The following is a 15,635-nucleotide window of genomic DNA, read 5'->3' as shown; positions in this document are numbered from 1 at the left end:
CCCTGAACTTGTCAAAGTTAAAACGACGGTTGGTTAATGATTGAGGTCCATCGTAAAGGCTTTGAAAATGGTTTAACTCAGTAGCCTGGCAGCCCATGAAAAGCCTCGATTTAGGGCCTAGCAGCCCATGAAAAGCCTTGATTTAGGTCCTGACAGCCCATGAAAAGCCTTGCATGTTTTATTTGTGTTTTTATTTGATAAGTTGTTTCTCCTCTGGTGAGATTTATAATGTTTTATGATAAACCGGCGTTTGTTGACCCGGGTTGGCTTTCAACAATAAGTTGTAAGTACATGATCAGTTGTAATCCAATGTTTTATTGACCCGGTCTGGTTTGACTATAAGTCACCAGCATTATATACACCGGTGTTTATCATAGCCCGGTACGGTTTTATCATAAACCGGCAAAACATGGAAGGAGTTATCTATACTCAGGATTGGGGTTATAGCCCTAACTATACAAAAGTTGGTCAACCAACAGAGTGATTCAATATCACAGGTATTACTTCTTTCATCTTTGATTATTTTCAAAGTACAACCTTGGTTATAAACCCCGGCTATATATTTGGGCGTCATGACATGTCCAGCGGTAAACCGCTAGGACACTTTCAAACTTATTGTATGCAGGAATAATTTGAATAAACACCACTAAGGGTTATGAAACATAATATCTCCTAAAGCATGGTGGATTCACGGTATCAGGCAAAATAAGTATGCACGATGGCATAGCAGACCAAGTGTTTTCAACTAGCCTATTACGAAGCGTTTTAATGCCCAAAAGAATAATTATTTTGGCAAAGGTGGTAGTGCGCCGAACGCTAAACCGGCCTCCGGATCATGACTCGTCACCAGGCTGAGTTGACGGTTGTGGATCGTCCTGTGCTGGTGCATCTTCCTCCTCTCTACCCAGTGGCTGGAAGTCAATGGTTTCCCAATCGATTCCAGTTAAGGCTTGAAATACAGTTTCATCACTTATAAGGTTTGAGGGGTCAACATCAGGGGCATAGGTGTGCTTACGGATTGTCGGAACAAGATCTTCTACATCATGTGTCGGCGCAGGATATCTTTCCTGATCAGAATCATAAACCGGCTGATAATGAGAGAGATCCGTTTCATCAGCCAATTTGCTCGCTATGGGGTGCATTTCCCTTGTCAACCTCCGAAGATCATCATTGTTAAATTTTGAGCCGTCCTCCTTCACGCCAGGGTAGCCACTGCCTATATCTGACGGTTCAAGATTTAGTATCCATGCCTTCGCCCGGATTAGTGCGGTCAGCGCACCTGACCTGGCTGCTGATCTTTTTAGTTCATCCAACCGGGCGGGCAGCATAGACAGCTTCTCAATGGTCTCTTTTAGTAAGGTTGGAGGCGGTTTATTATGCGTAGCGGTGCAAATGGCCCGTTGAGCTCCGGAATATAACTGCTCAATCAGTGTATAGGCAGCCTTCAGCTTCATCCGCATGTCAGAGCCCAGATGGGTAATGCGAGTTCCTGTGTCATTGCAAACATCAGTAAACCGGCAACCGATGAGATGATGTATATTGAAAAGCTTCAGGTGAGGTACTTACCAAAAACAGCAGAGGTCGTGGCATTGATCTGCCGCTTTAAACTGGTCAGCTCTTCGACCACCGGTTTAAGGGTTGCCTCTGCGTCTTCGGCTCTCTTTTGTAAAGCGGCTTTCTCTATGCCCCAGTCTGCCTGTTCCTTCTTCAAAGTTTCCTTTAGCTTCTCCATAGCTGCTAATGCACTGGTCAATTCTTCTTTGGCTTTGGAGGTCTCTGCTTGCTGGGTTTTGATATTTTGTTGAAGGTCAGCGGTTTGGGCTTCCTTTTTGCTCAGCTCAGCCTATAAGAGAAAGACATATTATGAGGTGGCAGTGAAATTTGGAAAGTCCCAAGCACATAACAAGTTATACACTCGGCACTTGGGGGCTAATGCCTATTTGCTTGATTATCAGAAAAATTTTAACAAGTCCCAAGCACAATACAAGTATTATTCTTGACACTTGGGGGCTAATGTATGTTTGCTCAAAGTAACACTGGTTAAAGTCCCAGTTCAGCTTGGAAAGATAAACCGGCCCTTGGGGACTACACTAACGAAAGTTTCAGGATTACAAAGTTAAAAGTATTGGTTCATCCTAAAAGATAAACCAGCCCTTGGAAGATAAGCATGCAGAGTTGTGATATTGCAAAGTCCCGGTTTAGATTGGCATCATAAATTGGCCCTTGGGGGCTACTGGAGTTGGTACTAGAACTTGGACATAAAAAGAGAAACAGTTATGAAGTTACCTCATATCGCTCCTTCATCAGATTCACTAAACCGGCTTCGTAGTCACGGTTTGTGTACAGACGGTTTAAGAAACCAGAATGAAGTTCTTGGGCATTGAGGTGGGCGTAGCTTGACAAGTTTGTGCTCCACTTGCCTTTGCCCATAGCAGAGAGTTCCTCCTTAGCACTATGCTCTGATAATGCAACAAGATTGCCAGGGGTGGTGTGGCCAACACCAGTAATTATAACATCATCTTCCTTGTCACCAGCAGCCTTTACTAGAGTTGACGATTCATCAGCAGCCTTAGATGGACTTGAAGGTCTATCATCAGTTGGGACCGGGCTTGTCGGTTTATCAGTATGACCTGTTGGGTTAACTTCTACTGGTTCAACAAAATCATGGTCTTGAGGGGGTGGATCATCAACTATGGCATCAACATTGGTTCTTTCCAGTTCTGGAGTTCTCTCCGGTTCAACAACCACATGGTCGTCGGACGGTTTATCTACACGAGCTTTCTTGCTGGGTCTGGCCTTGGCTCTGAAAGAAAAAGATATAAAGGTCAGTATAATACGTAAATATAAAGCGTCAAAAGGATTAAGTTTAAAGTGGTTACCCAGGGACAGTCTTAAGAGGGGGGAGCTATGTGGCTGTTGACTCACCGGATGATGAAAGAGGCGTTCCCTGATAATTAGAATCGAATGGATTAAGAGGATGCCGGAAATAACCCGCCTTGGGATAAGAAGTATCAGAAGTGTTTGAGACCTCAGATCGACGCTTCCGAACCGGCGTGTTCGGTAAACCGGCCGAAGTGACTACCTGGCCGCTGTGCCAGGTTGTGCGGCGAGCTTCGTGTTGCTACTTCTTCAAAAGAAAGTTTGGATCCAAGTGAGCTAGGGGTGAGAAAATCTTACTTTCCGGACTACTTGACGGATTTTTTGCGTTGGCAGAGGGTCTGAACCGGAGGAAAGGATAATTACCTATGCGTCATCAGCTTGGCTGCCTTGGGCGTCATCCTAATAATGATCATTGTCAATGAGGTGCATGAAAAATGAACCAAGAGAGTCAAGTTCTACCTCTGCGTCCGGGTCATCAAGGTCGTCATCAAGGTTTAACCCGATGGGTTCAGCTGCCTTTTTCTTGGCAGGTCTTTTAACAACCTTTGTCTTTGGTTGAGGGGTCTTGGCCGGTTTCTCCTACGGTTTCTTCTTCCATAATGGGTCGTCACCCTGTTAAAAGATTGACAGAAGATATAAAATCTCTACTACCTAAAAAAACGTAAGGTTCCGTTTCCCATCTTACGTTCCCCCTCTTCGTCCAACCCCTTCGTACGATCCCCCCTCCCCTCCAGCGATTTTTTTCTCCCTCCATCGGTTTTCTCCCTCTGCCGATTTTCTTTTCTCCCTTCAATCGACTCTATCTTTGGTAAAGAAATAATTCACATAAGGCAACCAAGCACAATCAATCAACAATCAATCCAAACGCAATCAATTCATGCATGGCAATCAATTCATTCATGACGGTGATCAATCTCATTCCTTCTTTCAATCAAACGGTGATCAATCTCCTTCCTTCTTTCAATCACTTCCTTTTTTCTATCACCATGATTTACTTCACGCCAATGAAAATGAAAATAGTCAGATCAGTCAATATACGTCTATATACCATGCCAATACAAAATTCCAGTGCTTCTATTTCCCGCCATATACCATGCTATAAAAAACATTCTGTGTTCTGAACCATGAGTTGTGTTGAAGAGAAATAGAGTCTTGGCGCTCATGGCGATGGGACCCAGGATGGGCCGTCCTGGCTCGAAGAGGGTCATGGCACCACCGCCTGTGAACTTCGTTCCCGCTCCCATTGGCCCTCCACCGCCGATCGACAGGCAACATTTTATCCATTCCTGCTTTTAGTTATTTGCATAAATAAATATACAGAATTGTGCTCTTTGTCAACCAATTGCAGACATGTAAGGTTCAGCGAAATAGAAAACCTACATATATACAGTAGAGGTTGGGACGCAACGGCAAAGGTTTTGTATGCTCGTATCAAACATACCCGGAGTGGAGCAGCCATCTTTCACGCCATCCTCATCGACCAAACTGTAAGTCTTCAAAAAAGATATGCTATTAAGTGATCTGCTGATAATATATTCAACATGCTGCTCATGTATGCAATAAATTTCCAGGGGGTCAAAATGGATGCAATTGCATTTGATCCATTTCAACCAATCGCATATCGCTTCAGCGACAACCTACGTGTCGGCTCAGTATACTTATTCAAAAAAGTTGGTTTTGAACCAGCAGCTATGCATATGCTAGTTGCATTGCCGGTGCCATGTGACTTTTACATCGTCCTCCACTCGTGCACTGAAATACTTCTTGCCAGGGCTAGCATTAACACCCCTTCATTGCCGCCACGATTCATTGATTTTATAGATGTATATAGCCTCAGAAATAGGATGCTTGCAGGTGCATTGTATCATTTCACAATGAATTTTGCTGACATGTAGTTGAGCCAGACTTTCTTAACAAATTCACATCATTTTTTCCCAGATGTCATTGGCATAGTGATGCATGTCAGCAAAATAATGTTACACAGGTCAGACGACCGTACCACGCCATACCGACATGTGGTCCTAATGAAGGGAGTACATTTTATTGGCAGTGGGCTAACATTTTATTGCTCAACTAGGAGGGAGTTTATCTACCTACATGTCTGGGACCAGCATGTGTCACGCCACTTGATGCGGTGGGGACTAGCAAAGCAGGGGCTCTGGACTTTAGGTGCCACAATGCTTGAGGTCAACAGAGCACAACATGAGTGCTTGTGTAATTGAAGAATGTTTAACATGACCATCTTATATAAAAATATGTATTGTATGTTGTTTTATTAAACCTATTTTGTAGGGTACTAGAAAACGGCATACATGAGCCAGCTTGTCTTCCAACCAGACAACCAGCAGCCCTACGAGCTGGCAGCCTGCCGTGCGGCACTAGGAGATGCTCTAGGGTCCTTGCAGAACCGGGCCAGCTTGATTGTTCAACGAATGAGCCATGTTCATGTTCAATGAATGAGGAGGGTTCAAGTCTGATGCAAAATTCACTTCGATGCTCTATAATGATGTTCGCACAGCCACTTAGTGTTTGTCGCCTCTAAAACAGCTTCACAAGGATCTATTTTTATACGTATGTCATCATTATAAATCCAGCTGGATGAAAAAAATCAATGACATATGAGATTCTGTCCCGGATCAACTGCCATATATATGTTCTTTCCATTTTTTTGTTTCCCCACTAATTCCTTGTGTAATAATGCGCATTAACTCTAATTAATTAATACAGGATCACTTTCCTACCCATGGTTGCATATAAGTCTGATTCCACACACACAATGTTGGATAACATGGCATACGAACCTCACGCACTCTTCGTGGCATTGGTTTCCTGCTGATCTTTCCCCGCCTCCAATTCAATCAGCTCGACTATCAACCTGGGTACCACACGGCTAAGATAAACGCACGCAGACTCCTATCTAATTTGGTTCGGTAAGACCTATGGTTTATTCATGTTTACCATGTATAATTAGCCCCATGTTTGTGAGCATCGACTCTATGCAAAGCACATCCTATTTACTATTTGGGCTTCGAGCATAATAGAATAGTATGCTTCAGACTAATACATGAGGTTGCAGAAATACACGTACCCACATATAATCGGTGACTGGATGAAGGGGGCCTCCATCCCTTTGCGATGCGCCGGCTGCAGCTCCTCTCCATGCCGCCGGAGCAAACTCCAGCACACAGAAACCGCTCAGCCTCCGTCTTCAGCGCGGAGGACGTCTCCCGACCCACCGTCACCGTAGCACGCGCAGCCGCCGTTTCCCGGCCACAGCGCCTGCCATCAATGGCAACGGCCCACGCAGCCCCCATCACCATGGCTAGGACGTCTACCTTCAAGGACGGCGGCACCACATACTCAATGAGCATAGCGGGGTAGATCGACGCCGGACACGACATCGCCCTCGAGCATCCTGAATTGCGGGCGCGGCCACACCGGCAAGGAATTCGGCGCCGACGCAGCCGCTATCTCCTTCCTTTCCGTGAATGACGACAAAAATTGGAGGATATTTTCGGTAGGGTTTCCACCGGTGATGATTTTGCGATCGTGTTGTTGATATGTGTCGTCCAGAGGATCGGACGGTGCGCATAGTGGCACAACGGTGCTGGCAGGCCCAAGTTGGGCCTATTTAGAATGGATGGATGGTGGCACTTGATGTAATAGGCCGTTGACCAGATTAGTTATCCTGGGTGGGCTAAATGTTTTACTACGCTGTGTTTTTCTCTTGTACAACGATTTCTTATATTTTCTCATGTGGACAATATCTAATGTATGGTAAACGGTCCTAAAAAATAGTCTGATGAAATGTTGTGACTCGAGAGAATGCAAGATATTTGTGGTACGACGTGCTATTAATTTTATGGATATAAAATATGTATCATTTTAATTTGCATCAACAAATTATAATTTATGCTCTTGAGGTAATGTCAACTGAATTTCACTGTAGACATTGGACAACTAGCATACTTGCATGAATAAATTTTAAGTTATCATCATTAGTGATTTTAATTCGTGGTATAATAAATAGGAGTGCATAAGTCGAATATGAATTGGAGTGAGGTAGAATAAGCGTGGACTCTACAATAACAATCTTACCACGGTGGTCAAGTAACAGAAACTTTTTCATATACTATCTTCCTTGCAGATGAAGTCTCCGACGCGATCGAGTGATCGTACTCCCTTCAAAGACATGTTGAACTCTACGAACCAAAGTAATATTTAATGATCTAATGATGTGTAATTGTACAATATGATGCACAAGAAATAACTAAATTATTATTCTATTTTTTAGGTGTCATTGATATTAATAATGTAGGGGAACCTATAGATGCGAAAGAGCGCAAGCGGCAACGTGCTAGGGAACGATATGCACAGATGGATGTAGAGAAAAAAGATGAGCTACTTAAAAAGCGTCGTGAAGCCAATCAACAAAAGAAAGCTCGACTATTGGTTCATTCCCAAGAGACACAATCAAGTCAAGATACGTCAGTTGTTAAAGGTGCTTAATAGTAAGCATATTATTACTTGCAAATATAGCAATTCTGTTGTTCCGTGTTTCTAAGCAACTATACCTGACGTGCCATCGTTAGAACAAGAAGACACTTCTTGCAACAAGGAAAATATGGTTCCTCTTGAAGATAATGACTAGTTCAGCAGAAATGACACATATCGGAGGCAATTGATTAATTTGCCGGTTCAAAACAAACAAAACCACCAGAATGGTATAAATACAACCAATAAATCTTACTATGCTAATTATTCATTACTCATTGTTCTACATATGTGATGATTCTCCATTCTGTAGATATTATTGACTTCAACACTTGCAGTACTATTAGTCCCACATCATCCCATATTCAGCCACAACCCATAGATCCCAAAGAGCGAAGGAGGCAACGAGATAGGGAACGATATGTGAGCATGGATAGCAATCAGAAAGAAGCGGTACTAAAAAGACAACGTGAAGCCTATCAAAAAATGAAATCATCGACACGTAAAATTTGCATCAAACCAGTCAAAAATGTTCATTCGTTACATGTAACAAACAAGCACTCTGACAATGTTGCCACTTTCGTGTGATTCAACAGAGAAAATCAACAGTACACATGCTAATGATAGGGAACGATATGCTCACATGGATAACAATAAGATGGATGCACTAATAGAAAGTAAGCGTGAAGCCTATCAGCAGACAAAATCATCGACAAGTAATAATTACTCAGCACCAATCGGAATTGTTCATTAGCCGAGATCACACAATTAGTACTCTTATGTTGTTTGTGCACTTATCATGTGATTTCAACAGAGAAGATGGAAATTAAACGTGCTAATGATAGGGAGCGGTATGCCAGTATGACTCATGAGCAAAAGCATGCAAAGAGCGCTCACCGCACGTCAAGGCGCAACACTCTCAGCTAAGATTCCTTCGCCATGGAGAACCCATTTTACACCCCGAAGATAGTTCGTGAAAATGCAAGTTTATTTGGTCCTGATGGCTCCATAGTCAGACGTGATTGGTCTATTCCTGAGCTCATTGGTTCCCCTATTTATATTCAACCCACTTCTGAGGATATATCGTGTGCGGAGACGCCAGATATGGGTGTTAGTACGGAACCACGGAGAAAACATGTGACACCCGGAGAAAGGCAAGCTTTGATGGATCGTCGAAACCAAGCTTTCCATGCAAATGGTAGGAAGAAAAGACCCACATTGATGGATGAAAACTCGTCGATTGCCCCAAACAGCATAAATGGGTTTGAACATCCACCACAATCGGTCATCATTAACAATGGTAATATTTTTAACTTCGTATTCTGATTCTCTAGATTTAGTCACTGAAATTTTTATGTTGTATGAACAGAAAGTACATTGCGAATGTGCGATCCAGGTGAAATACATCTAGCACCCAATGATGGCGTGAATGAATCATTAGATCAAAATCCAGCGATGACTGTGGAAGGTGTCAATGATTTTGAACTTCCTTCACAATCTGTCCTTGCCACTAATGGTAATGTTTTCTCTTAATTGTTCTGACATTCTAAGATAAGTCGTTGATAATCATATTGATTATACATTTATGTTGTATTCATAGAAAATACATCTCTAATTCCTGATACTATCCAAGAACATACAACACACCCGCGAGTCAATGATGATGGTAAACTTTTTTATTATATTCGTGCACGACCTATTGGATACATGAGCCTCATAAATAACTATCCGATAGGTGATGGAGAGGGTGTCATATTGGAGGAAGACTCGGAAGACGAGGAAGGCTACATGTTCGCCGGGATGGGTATTTTAATCATGTTCCACGATGTCGCGTGTATATCATGTGCATATTTTTTGTACTCATATTGAAAGTGCGTTGAACATTTCAGATGAGGACAGCGACGAGGATGTTGAAATGGAGGAGGTTGACAATGATGACGATTCTGCTTCTATTTCAAACATTCCAGATCCCTATGATATGGTTTATAGCAAACTCCCAACAGAAACACACAAGCTGAAGTCGGTGGAGGACTGCAAACGCTGATGTGCAAAGAAGTTTGAGCATGAGTCCAAGGGTTTTTGTTGCCGTAAGGGGAAGATCAAACTGGCCAACCCAGATACGCCACCCGAGATCATGAGGCTATGGACAAGTGCAGACTCTGATGCCAGGCATTTCCATGACAATATTAGGTTTTTCAACGGCCACTTCTCATTCACCTCACTATATTGTCACCTTGATAGTGATACCACTAACATATCAAAGCATCCTATCTATACATTTCGTGCCCATGGCCAAATGTACCACAACATACGGTCATTCGGCAAACAAGATGGATTCGTAGTCACTTGGAGCTCTACTTCTATGATGATGACCCCAGTTTAGAACATAGATATCGCAGTTGCCGTAAAGAGCAGTGCCAGAAAGACAAAGAAGTAATCACACAATTGGTCAACATACTTCGTGGCAACCCATACTCTGAACACCTCCGGAGTATGGGCCATGTTGATGATGTTGATGACTATCGCATAACACTTAACCTTGACCAGCAGATGGATCAAAGAACATATAACGCGCCAACCACTTCAGAAGTAGCCGCTATGTGGGTGGAGGGTAGTGAACGTCGAAGACAATTCGATAATAGCGTCATCCTACAAGGGAAGAATAGAGATATATACGGCATCAAGTCCTACCATGGATGCTATGATGCGTTGTCGTACCCTCTTTTCTTCCCTAGAGGTGAACTTGGGTGGCATACTGATATCCCGAAGGAAGGTGTGCCCTATGAAACCGTGATGGCAGCTCGTCTAGCTCGTGGCCTTAACAATAGGTCCTCCAATCCCACAATCAGTGAGAACGCTGCTGATGATGATGATGCAGGTTAGTGTTGCAATATGTTGTTACATCACCGTCCATTTAAGGTGTGCTCTCAATCAACATCACCATTGTTTTCAATTTTCTACGCAGCTTCTGGAGGTAGGCTATGTGTGTCTGTGAGGGACTACTACTGCTACAAATTCCAGATGCGTCCTGGGATATTCAACCCGATCCTCTTTGGTAAGCGTCTTTTCCAACAGTTCGCGGTCGACACATACATCAAGATTGAGAACTCCCGGTTGGACTATATATGGGGTCATCAAGATAAAATAAGGGCAGACCTGTACCAAGGCTTGGTGGATAGCTTACATGCCGGTGAGTGTAGGGAAGATTCCATTGGAAAATGCACAGTTCTAGCTATGTCATTTATCGGTGGTCCACGAGAAATGAGGCGTCGCTACATGGATGTTATGGCCTTAGTTAGGCGGTATGGCAAGCCAGACATCTTCCTCACAATGAAATGCAACCCAAACTGGGATGAGATTAGGAAGGAACTGTACCCTGGCCAGACACCTCAAGATCGTCCAGATCTCATCATCCATGTTTTCAGGGCGAAGTTGGAGGAACTCAAGAATAAGCTATTTAAAAAGGATATCTTGGGCAAGGTGAGGGCTTATGTGTATGTGGTGGAGTTCCAGAAGAGGGGCCTACCTCATGCGCACTTCCTGCTCATCATGGGGGGGCGATACAAGCTCACTTGCCCCGAGCAGTATGATCGCCTTATCTCAGCCGAGCTCCCCAACAAGAAGAAGTACCCAGAACTGTACAAGTTGGTCGTGAAACATATGATGCATGGACCTTGTGGTGCTTTGAATCGTGAATGCCCTTGCACAAAGGGTTGTCCTTCTTGCAAGAATCACTATTCGTGACCTTTCAATGCGACTACCTTACAAGGCAAGGACTCCTACCCGCTATACAGACGACGTGAAGACGGATGTAAAGCAATGGTTCGAAAGGAATGGCTAGATAATAGGTGGGTCGTCCCATACAACCCGCATCTCTTGCGCTACTTCAATTGTCACATCAATGTTGAGGCATGCGGAAGCATAAAGGCCGTTAAATACCTATTCAAGTACATATACAAGGGCCATGACCGAGCATCTATTGATGTAAGTGAGTCTGACAAAAATGGAGACATAGATGAGATCAAACAGTATAGAGACGCTAGGTGGGTCACTCCTCCAGAAGCATTGTGGAGTATATATGGAATTGAATTGAGTAAGAACTCACCACCCGTGAAGCAGCTACAACTCCATCTACCAAACATGCACATGGCGTCATTCCAAGCGGCCCAAAATATTGAACGAGTAGTTAACCGTGAAGGTGTTGAGAAGTCGATGATTACAGAGTACTTTGAGGCAAACAGGTTACATGAGGATGCTCGTTCTATCTTGTACAGGGACTTCCCCAAGTGGTACACCTGGCAGACAAGTAAGAACAAAAAATATTGGAGAAGAAGGGTACGAGATACAGGTGGACAAATTGGAAGAACTGTGTTAGCTCATCCTGCCGAGGGGGCACGCTATTACCTGCGGGTCCTCCTAAACCATGTCACTGGCGCCACCTCTTATGAGGACCTAAGGACGGTTAATGGTGAGATCCTATCAACCTTTCGTGAAGATGCCGAGAGAAGGGGATTGATCGAAGGAGACAACACACTGGATGAGTCCCTCACTGAATCCAATTATATAAGATGCCATCATCTCTAAGGAGGCTCTTTGCAACAATACTGGTATTCTGTGAGCCAAGCGATGTGCACAGACTCTGGGAGAAGCACCTAGATGCAACGTCAGAAGACTATCGTCGTAGCAATCCATCCAAAGTTGCAGTTGAGCAAATGGTTCTAATAGATATCAGGAATATGCTATAATAGATGGGCAAGGATATAGAGTCATTCCCTCTTCCCGATATCCAGGAAGAATATGACACTTCCAGCGGTGTGACAAGGGAGATCTTCGAGGAATCCACCATAGAGCTCAACGTTGAGGACACATATCTATCAGATTCACTTAATTCAGATCAGAGGGCCGCATACAATGAAATTATGTGTGCTGTTGATCGTGATGAGGGTGTTGTGTTCTTTGTGGATGGACCTGGAGGCACCGGAAAGACTTTTTTGTACAAAGCACTGCTTGCAACGGTATGTGGGCAAAACAAGATTGCTATAGAGACAGCTACGTCCGGTGTTGCTGCTTCCATAATGCCCGGAGGGAGAACAACTCATTCACGGTTCAAGATACCGCTAGGCATCGATGATGGTGGGTTTTGTAGCTTCACTAAACAGAGCGGGACTGCCAAGCTCCTACAGTCAGCTTCTCTCATTATTTGGGATGAGGCTTCCATGGCAAAGAAACAGGCAGTCGAGGCGTTGGACAATAGTATGCGTGATGTGATGAGCCGACCAGACCCGCCCTTCGGTGGGAAGACAGTTGTGTTCAGTGGAGATTTCAGACAGGTCCTTCCTGTTGTCCGTAAGGGGTCTAGGGCTCAGATAATTAATTCATCGCTACGTAGGTCTTACCTTTGGGATTCCATGTGCCACCTTAAGTTGGTACGCAATATGAGGGCACATAGTGACCCATGGTTTGCAGAGTATCTATTGCGCATTGGTGATGGTAAGGAGGAGACCAACGGAGATGGCGACGTTCGTCTTCTAGACGAGATATGTGTGTCGTCAACTGGGAAGGACACTGACATTGATTCACTAATAGACAATACTTTTCCTAGCCTCGGTGCTAACACGTCGGACCCAGACTACATCACCTCTAGAGCAATCTTGTCGACACGGAATGATTGCGTGGATAGGATTAATTTGAAGATGATCAGTCGATTCCAGGGAGATGAGATGGTGTACCATAGTTTTGATTGTGCGGTGGACGACCCTCATAACTACTATCCTTCTGAATTCCTTAACACGTTGACCCCTAATGGCCTGCCCCCGCATGTGTTGAAGCTCAAGATTAACTGACCTGTCATATTGCTCAGGAACATTGACCCTGCAAACGGACTTTGCAATGGCACGAGGTTGGTGGTTCGAGGGTTCCAAAGGAATGTCATCGATGCAGAAATTGTCCTTGGCCAACATGCTAGAAAAAGGATCTTCTTGCCAAGGATCCCCTTTGCCCCTCTGATGATGAGATGTTTCCTTTTCAGTTCAAGAGGAAGCAATTTCCGCTTTGCCATGACGGTGAACAAGGCACAGGGGCAAACTATCCCGAATGTCGGTATTTACTTGCCTGAGTCGGTGTTCTCTCACGGGCAGTTGTATGTTGCACTATCTAGATCCACCGCTAGAAAGAACGTCAAGATTCTTGCCATTCCTGATGCTGGTAATAAGAAAAATAACTCAGATGACAGCAAAAAGAAGAGTTCAACTTGCAGCAAAAACAAGAGCTCTCATAGTCCTGTTGGTACATACACGAAGAACATCATCTATAAAGAGATCCTTACATCATAGGTGAGAAATTTGGCAGTTATATTTCCACTCTATTTTTTATTATCTATATGGCTATATTTTATTTCACGATAAAATTAGATAATGAAATAGTTTTTATTTAAATTATCTGATATTTATTTTGTGCAGGTCACCTCCGTCATATGGAGTCATTTGTGTTTAACTTGCATCTTGTTATCATGTGTTACTGAGAGAAACCGGACCAGTAAACCGAAGTGTAAATTCTTGAGTGCATGAATACCAGAACTAAAGTGAACATTCTGCTTGTCTTTTGATATGTTTTCTCTCGAGTAGAAGAAGATGGTTCATGTCCAAGCAAATCACCTACCTGCAAGCTTCTTGACATCTCACTAATTCGAGATTTTATTCTCTTCACTCTTTTCTGATATGTAAAATCAAAATTATACTTTCAATGTAGTTGATGTATATACTTTTAATTTAAATATGAAGAATGCTATTTTTGCAAGCTTACTTCAAATATTTCATGTGAAGTGGATAGTTATATGCTAAATGAAAATAAATGTGTGTGCTCTTCTTAAATTCAACTCAGTACAGATGTACGCTACTTCATCTCAACATTGAGTTAGATAATCCTCAACTAATTTTTGTCATTCAATTAGATGGACATGTCTAAAATTTGTACATGTATTATTGCCCGTGGCAACGCACGGGCATTTTACTAGTATTACACAAATAAGAATATCAAGTACAAGCGGGAGTGAGGCAAGTCTTACAGCTGGCGGTTTATTGGAAACGCAGAAGGGACTAAGCCCTGTTTTGCTGCAAACAGCCACCGGTTCATCCAACATCTTCTTAACAGATTCAGTAACTTCAGCCTCTGTTAGCTGAATATCAATATGTCGTTGAGGATCTTTGAAGTCCCCTGTGTACTAATACATTAAACCAGAGCGGCGTCTTAACGGTAAAATACTCCAAGTTATCCAGCAACGAGGAAAATCAACTCCTGTCAGACCGTTAGCCATAAAGGCTCTGAGCTTGGCGAGTTGTGGAGCGTATGTGGACCGTTCCTTGGCAGTCAGCCCTTGTGGAAGTGGATGTGTATTGGTAAGCCGGTGAGCACGATAACCCAGCAGAGGGTTCTCATCATCAGGGGAAGTGTCCTTACAATAGAACCAAGTCTGGTTCCAGTCTTTAGGATGACTATGAAGCTTTGCATGAGGGAAGCTGACATCCTTCCTTTTCTAAATAGAAACGCCACCAAGTTCGGTGTTGGGCCCGTCTACAAATTCAGTGCGATAGTTCAAGTAGAAGAAATCCCTGAACAATTCAACGGTTGGCTCTTCTTGCAGATAGGCCTCAGAGAACACTTGAAAGTGGCAAATATTGGACACAGAGTTAGGTCCAATGTCTCAAGGGTGGATCTGGAAGCTGGCAAGCACATCACGAAAAAACTTGGACCCGGGCAGTTTAAAACCATGACTCATGTGATCAACAAATACCACTATCTCGCCATCCTTGGGGGTAGGAGGATTCTCTGGACCGGGAACTCGCCAGTGGATTACGCTTCGTTTTGGTAAAGCGCCAGTTCTGACGCATCCATCTAGCTGCTCTTCAGTAACCCGGGAAGGGACCCAGTTACAAGCATAGAACTATTTGGCCATTTCGAATGAGGAGCTGGAAAAGATTGATGCCGTTTTAAGACTCATGATTAGCAAGCATAAAGCGTGGCAGGTTAAGGAAAAGGTATTCAAGCATGTAAAATTGATAAACCGGAGGTTGATGCTATGGTAAGGCGACTGGCGGTTTACGAGGGGACTAAGGGCAGATTATTTTCTAAAGGATAAACCGCCTATGCAGATAATGACAGTACAGATCTGGAGCAAAAAACGACTAAGTGAGGGAAAACAAGTTTCACAATTGTACATTAGAATTTTGGATCTATCGCATGTCAGGAAAAGGAAAATAAGCCTA

General features: G+C 43.5%; 1 protein-coding gene, 1 long non-coding RNA gene and 2 pseudogenes across 3 annotated transcripts; 2 read left to right on the top strand and 2 right to left on the bottom strand.

Annotated features, from left to right (window-relative positions):
- Positions 1 to 631: 631 nt before the first annotated feature.
- Positions 632 to 3,575, bottom strand: LOC147959673 (uncharacterized). 2 transcript variants are annotated; one of them, XM_087536428.1, is made up of 7 exons: positions 3,340 to 3,575; positions 3,244 to 3,279; positions 3,029 to 3,127; positions 2,880 to 2,947; positions 2,287 to 2,803; positions 1,567 to 1,843; positions 632 to 1,489 (listed from the first exon to the last, which is right to left on the bottom strand). In XM_087536428.1, the coding sequence occupies exons 5-7, from the start codon at positions 2,428 to 2,430 to the stop codon at positions 834 to 836; spliced, it is 1,077 nt and encodes a 358-aa protein (XP_087392554.1). In that variant the 5' UTR covers positions 2,431 to 2,803; positions 2,880 to 2,947; positions 3,029 to 3,127; positions 3,244 to 3,279; positions 3,340 to 3,575; the 3' UTR covers positions 632 to 833. The 2 variants fall into 2 exon arrangements, with proteins under 2 accessions (XP_087392554.1, XP_087392555.1); XM_087536429.1 differs by having other exon boundaries at positions 2,880 to 3,127.
- Positions 3,576 to 3,640: 65 nt separating this feature from the next.
- On the bottom strand, positions 3,641 to 6,430 carry LOC125522387 (uncharacterized). The gene is made up of 3 exons (XR_007289747.2): positions 5,969 to 6,430; positions 4,261 to 4,373; positions 3,641 to 4,166 (listed from the first exon to the last, which is right to left on the bottom strand). It is a non-coding gene; the product is annotated as an uncharacterized LOC125522387 (long non-coding RNA).
- Positions 6,431 to 8,829: 2,399 nt separating this feature from the next.
- LOC147959672 (uncharacterized) lies at positions 8,830 to 11,118 on the top strand (annotated as a pseudogene).
- Positions 11,119 to 12,782: 1,664 nt separating this feature from the next.
- Positions 12,783 to 13,706, top strand: LOC147959671 (uncharacterized; annotated as a pseudogene).
- The last annotated feature ends 1,929 nt before the right edge of the window (positions 13,707 to 15,635 follow it).

The sequence above is a fragment of the Triticum urartu genome, chromosome 7A (assembly GCF_056163025.1).
Source record: "Triticum urartu cultivar PI428250 chromosome 7A, HENAU_Tu73, whole genome shotgun sequence".
In the NCBI taxonomy this organism is placed as follows: Eukaryota; Viridiplantae; Streptophyta; class Magnoliopsida; order Poales; family Poaceae; genus Triticum; species Triticum urartu.
The sequence above is the reverse complement of the archived record's forward strand: the minus strand, read 5'-3'. Positions and strand labels throughout refer to the sequence as shown.